Source organism: Portunus trituberculatus, chromosome 7 (assembly GCF_017591435.1).
Source record: "Portunus trituberculatus isolate SZX2019 chromosome 7, ASM1759143v1, whole genome shotgun sequence".
In the NCBI taxonomy this organism is placed as follows: Eukaryota; Metazoa; Arthropoda; class Malacostraca; order Decapoda; family Portunidae; genus Portunus; species Portunus trituberculatus.
In genome coordinates, this window is record NC_059261.1 from 6,934,044 (window position 1) to 6,940,166 (window position 6,123).

Here is a 6,123-nt window from a genome sequence, read left to right on the forward strand (position 1 = left end):
ATAAAAGAGAGAGAAATATTAATGATTATCTGTTATATTGTATTTATTTGTTCTTCTTTTTCTCCTTTCTCTTCCTCCTCCTCTTTATCCTCTTCCTTTTCCTTTATTCCCATTCTTCTATTCTCTCTCTCTCTCTCTCTCTCTTTCTTTCTTTCTTTCTTTCCATTTTCTCCTCCTCCTCCTCCTCCTCCTCCTCCTCCTCCTCCTCCATGCAGGTTCCGAACAAGAGGATAGTGCAGAAGTGGAGGTTCAAATCGTGGCCCTGTGGTCATTACTCCAAGGTCACACTTGAGATTGACCAGAAGGAGGACTGTACCCAGATTAAGCTCACCCAGACCAGTGTGCCCACCAGGTGAGAGGGAGAGAGAGAGGGAGAGGGAGGAGAGTGATTTAAAAGAAGTTAATTTATTTTTATTATTTATTTATTTTATTTATTATATTATATTTTATTTTACTTGTTTGGTGTAATGTGTGTGTGTGTGAGAGAGAGAGAGAGAGAGAGAGAGAGAGAGAGAGAGCTGGACAGGTAAATCATTTGTCTCTCACCTACTTACTTTCTCTCTCTCTCTCTTTTATTTTTCTTTAATTTTCTTTCTTTCTTTTTTTCTCACTTAACAGATCTACTTACAATACTTAAATTATAAAGAGGTACAGTGTAGTAGTTTGTGTCTTACTTTCCTACCTACTTAACTTATAAATTGAGAGGTAGTGTATGTTTTGTATTTTGTATAGAGCATAATTACTGACTCTCTCTCTCTCTCTCTCTCTCTTTCTCTTTCTCTTTGTCCGTTCCGCAGTGAGGTTGAGAAGACCAAGGCTGGCTGGAACAACTACTACTGGGAAAGCATCAAGAGAACATTTGGATTTGGCGCCATTCTCCTCTGAGCTTGTCAACATACCACCACCACCACCACCACTGCGACTCCTCCTACTGCTGCTACTGCTGTTACTACTACTGATGTTCTTAATTTTTCTCTCTCTCTCTCTCTCTCTCTCTCTCTCTCTGTTTTTCTCTCATTTCTCTCTAACTTAATTTTTTCTTTAATTTGTGCTGCTACTGCTGCTACTACTACTACTACTACTACTACTACTACTACTACTACTACTACTACTACTACTACTACTACTACTACTACTACTACTACTACTACTACTACTACTCTCTCTCTCTCTCTCTCTCTCTCTCTCTCTCTCTCTCTCTCTCTAACAACTTTTTTCTTTAATTTCTCTATATAACTTCACTTTTTCCTTCATTTTTCCTTCATTTCTTTACATGTAACTGGTTTTTCCTTAATTTTCACATATATAACTTTTTCCTTCAAATATTTCTGTGGACAGGATTTCTTTTCTTTAATTCCTGTGTATATAACTTCCATTTTTCTTTAAATTTGTCTTCATGTTCTCTATGTCTTTGTCTTCACCATTGGACGCTGTGGCTGGAAGGTCCAATATTTGTGTGTGAGAGAAGCCAGGAACTCTTGATGCCACACACAGCCACAAAGTCACCACATCACAGCCACAGCATCACCACACCACTGCCACAGCCACAGCATCACCACACCACAGCCACAAAGTCACCACACCACAGCCACAGTCACCACACCACAGCCACCACTGCCACAGCCACAGCATCACCACACCACAGCCACAGTCACCACACCACAGCCGCAGTCACCACACCACAGCTGCAGTCACCACACCACAGTCACAGTCACCACACCACAGCTGCAGTCACCACACCACAGCTACAGTCACCACACCACAGCCACAGCCACCACACCACAGCCACAGTCACCACACCACAGCGCCACCACACCACAGCCGCAGTCACCACACCACAGCCACAAAGTCACCACACTGCAGCCATCCATCAGCTCAGGGTGTGTCCAGTACTGGTGACTGGTGTGGTGCTGTGTGGTGTCCTGTGTCCTGAAATGTATGTAGACAGTGAAGACATTTGTGGATTATTTGAGGTGAGGGAAGTGAAAGAAGAGGGCGTTTTTTTGTATCTTGAAGTGTGTGTGTTATGTCAAAGCATTCATGTGATATTTGAAGTGAAGGAAGTGCTGTGTTGTCAATTCTGTGTTTTTTTTTTGTGTATTGAAATTTTATATATCTTGTCAACAAACTCTCCATTAGTTATTTTAATTCAAGACGCAGTGCTGTTGTTGACTTTGTTTTAATGAAATCTGTATGAATCTCGTCAAATTATTCTTGTCTTTAGATGGAAGAACGAAATGCAGTGGTGTATTCCCTGCTGTTGTTTATTGAAGTGTACATGTGACTCTTGATTTACACGTCTTTAATTTACGCATTTTTGTTAATACGCGACCGTAAAAAAAAATTGCGCGATCGGTTTGCTTGTACACGACGATTTGGACCACATCCTGCATTCCCCCTATTACCTAGCGTTTCTTCCGAGAATTACAAGTTTGTTTTACGCCAATTTTGAAATATGCGATGCCTCTTGGAACGCATCTATTGTGTAAATCGAGAGTTACTTGTATGTGAATTGCCAGGCATTCTTATCTGAACTGAAGAACATGTCAAACTGCACTCTTGATTTACCTCTTGAAATGTCCATCTTATCAAGTGACGTATTTAACATTATTTCATGCTGTGCTCTTAATTTATTTTGTCTATTAACCCATACAGTACATATTTTTACCATGACTAGGTGTGATCAGACCATTTTATTAACATTACGAAGGATCTAAGGTCAGAAGATTAATGGCCACAGTCTTCACTATTTTAACCCCCCCCACATGAGTTTCTGAAGCTGTATAGAATGAACTAGTCACCAGAATGAATATGGAAACATGTCATGGTACTGGAGGGGTTAAATGAGCTCATTGTAGTGTGTGGAGGCAGTGCTGGATTTCACTGTGTGTGTTCAGTGTTGCAGGGTGACAGCACCTCTTCCCTCAGGCGTGTGTGTGTGTGTGTGTGTGTGTGTGTGTTTCATTGTATTTTTCTATTTATTGATTCATCCATGACTCATCTCCGTTCCTCTTCCATCTCTCATTGTCTATTCTGATCCACTTATCCTTTTTTTTTTTTTTTTTTTTTTTTTTTTTTCTCCCGTTTCTTTTCATTTCAAGTTTTCCATTTTTTTTATTTACTGCTTTTCTTTCAGTTTATTCAGTTTTTCTTCTATTTCTTCTCCATATTTTTTTTATTTGTATTATTATTATTATTATTATTATTATTATTATTATTATTATTATTATTATTATTATTATTATTATTATTATACTACTACTACTACTACTACTACTACTACTACTACTACTACTACTACTACTACTACTACTACTACTACTATCATTAGCAGCAGCACCACCACCACCACCACATCTTCACAATTGATCTATTTCTTCACTACAACACGTCCAGTAGTGATGACAACACTTAAATGACCTTGACCTGATAATTTGACCCCGTGACCTTTAACCCCTCTCATGACCCCCTCCCAGTGACCTGAGGCTAAGGAGAGGGGGACGGGGAGGGGGGACAGTTGCTCTGTAGGGGTGAGGGGTGGGGGGGTGACAAAGTGGTGGGGTGTAATTTAAGGTTTACTGAAAGAGACTGTTTATCCATTTTATCCTTGCAAACGAACGTAAATAACAAAGAAAACGATAAATAACAAAGAAAACGAATAAAGAAAACGAGTGTATGTGCTGATTTGGCTTGTTTTATTGCCTTCTTGCCTTGTTTGGATTGTTTGGATTAGTGTTTGGATTGTTTTGGGCTGCTGGGGTGTTTGTTATTTCAACTAGGACACTCCAAAACCTCCTCCTATCACTTCTCATTCATGTTCAGAGCTTCAAGATGAACGAGATGGTTTATTATCAAAGTGTAAATCAAACACGATTTCATATCAGTGGGAAGTTAACAGCATTTCTTGATGTTTTATTTATTTAACTTCGCTTCATATTATATCGTCCTTACCTTTTCAGGAGAAAGAGGAAGAGGACGTGGTATGGGATTGAAGATTAATGAGAAAGATAGAGAGAGATTAATTTACAACATTATTAGAGTATAGCATAAAGCTTCTTCACTAGGGTATGAACAGGCATGAATGTGAAGAGAGCCATGTATGTTTCACTCTATCAATATGTCCACCAAACATTAAACACACTCATACCAGCCTTGAATAACCAGTGTGGGGAAAGGAAGCACACTGGCCACCATGATCAACACTCGCACGGGAGGGAAATACTGTTAACACTCAAGTGACGCCGCCACACCAGCCTCCCGCAGCCTCAGGGCCACACCAGCCTCCCGCAGCCTCAGGGCCACACCAGCCTCCGGCAGCGTCATGGCCACACCAGCCTCCCGCAGCGTCAGGGGCCAGCTGGTACTCCCTTTCCCCTTAAGGTACATTTCTGGTTCCTGCGTCAATTTATACATTTACCAGACAGTCCTATAGAATGTGTCTCTTTCAGGAATAATAATAATGGAGTAGGGTAGGGGTGGGGGTGTGGGTGGGGGTGATGACAGTCAAAACCAAGACGCAGGAGGGTGGGTGAGCTAGTCGCAGGGAGGGGGAGGCGTGTCTTCTACTTGGCTGTCCTAACCTTCTCCACTTAATGAGCGGGACTCAGTGATTACTGCGAGCCGCCTAAACTCGCGCTATTTAAGAGCTCGTTACTAATGCTAAACGAGGCAGGTCAGTAATTCTCGGCGGAGGAGCGAAGGGGACGGACGGGAGGCACGCCCCGACTTGTAGGACTTGTACGTGTGTTCTGATCCTCCTCTTTGCATGTGTATGTACGTGCCTATGTGTGTCTGTGTCTGTACGTGTAGTTGTTGTTGTCCTAAGCTAGCCATTGCTACCCTGATGTATTCAAACAAGTAATTAAGAATGGAATACAACACTTTCCATCACATCCATTAACTTGACAAACCAACGTGGTGCACACTGTGTGAAGTGACCCCAACATTGCAGAGTTCAAACTGTACCGACGGTCACTCCCTAACTCACTATTGTACAAGGATTGGCACAACGAATTACTTGACTACTCGTGTGATAGACCATGCACCCGTCACCGCGGTAACCTCACTCCTCTCACTCCTCCTCCACATCGACTTGCAACATTTCAACACTATTTCTTACCGAGGCCTCTCTATGCCTCTTCCCTCCATCAACTCATTTGAAACTAGACACATACAAGAATCACATTGCAATCGCCTGTTAGCTCGATACTGCTTCACCCTGGTTCAATAATGTCTGCACTACCATTCACCTGCATTGTAATTATCTTTATACTTCAGTTAAATAGTTCTGTTACACCTGTATCTGAATTTATCATATATGTATCGTCACCTGTCACTAATGTACGAGAAGTTACCTAGTGCCAACACGACCTATCAAACACACACCCCTGTTGCTTCCTGCCACAGTCCATACCAGCTCATTGATATTCATTGTTTTGCCTGAAGAGCTTCCCTTGAAAGGCGAACTAAGGTTTTATTACACCAGTGTCATTGTTTATACACACTGTAAACTGTATACTGTATACCTACTGCCACGTTGTCATTGTTCGTCATTAATGAATGTTCAGATGTTCAAATGTAGTTGCAGTAATAACAATGGTGTTGTAGTGTTATCCCACCATCCTTACGTGTGTGTGTGTGTGTGTGTGTGTTGTAACAAAGGTACATATTTACGTGTGTTTTGTGTTTTCTTTGAGTGGTGGCGCAGTTCAGTCACTTTGCTGAGGTAAGTCGACAACGGGCAATCAAAGCTTCCCTTTCGACTTTTAAAACCTGTGAGTCACTTTGACAGTTTGTGGAATGGCACGGAGTAAGGACAATATTCGCCTAAATAATTCATACACAGACTCAGCATTGGGCAACCCCGCACAGATACATAGATAGATAGATAGATAGAATGATAATGATAACGATGGAAATAGCAATAATAATCATAATAATAATAATGATAATGATAGAAATAATAACAATAATAATAATAATAATAATAATAATAATAGAAAGGATAATAATAATAAAAAAAATAATAACTAATGATAATAAAACATATACATATTACATCTGTGTATGTGTGTGTGTGTGGGTTAGATAGATAGGCAGATAGATAGTTAGAGAGATAGATAA

At 40.7% G+C, this 6,123-nt stretch overlaps 1 protein-coding gene across 1 annotated transcript in view; it reads left to right on the top strand.

Annotated features, from left to right (window-relative positions):
* Positions 1 to 1,001, top strand: part of LOC123498378 (activator of 90 kDa heat shock protein ATPase homolog 1-like) — a 6,576-nt gene extending 5,575 nt beyond the window's left edge. Inside the window, exons 8-9 of the mRNA XM_045245479.1 lie at positions 216 to 352; positions 798 to 1,001. Of these exons, the coding sequence (XP_045101414.1) occupies positions 216 to 352; positions 798 to 885 (225 nt within the window). The 3' untranslated portion in view covers positions 886 to 1,001. The remainder of the gene's footprint in view (positions 1 to 215; positions 353 to 797) is intronic.
* Positions 1,002 to 6,123: the final 5,122 nt, after the last annotated feature.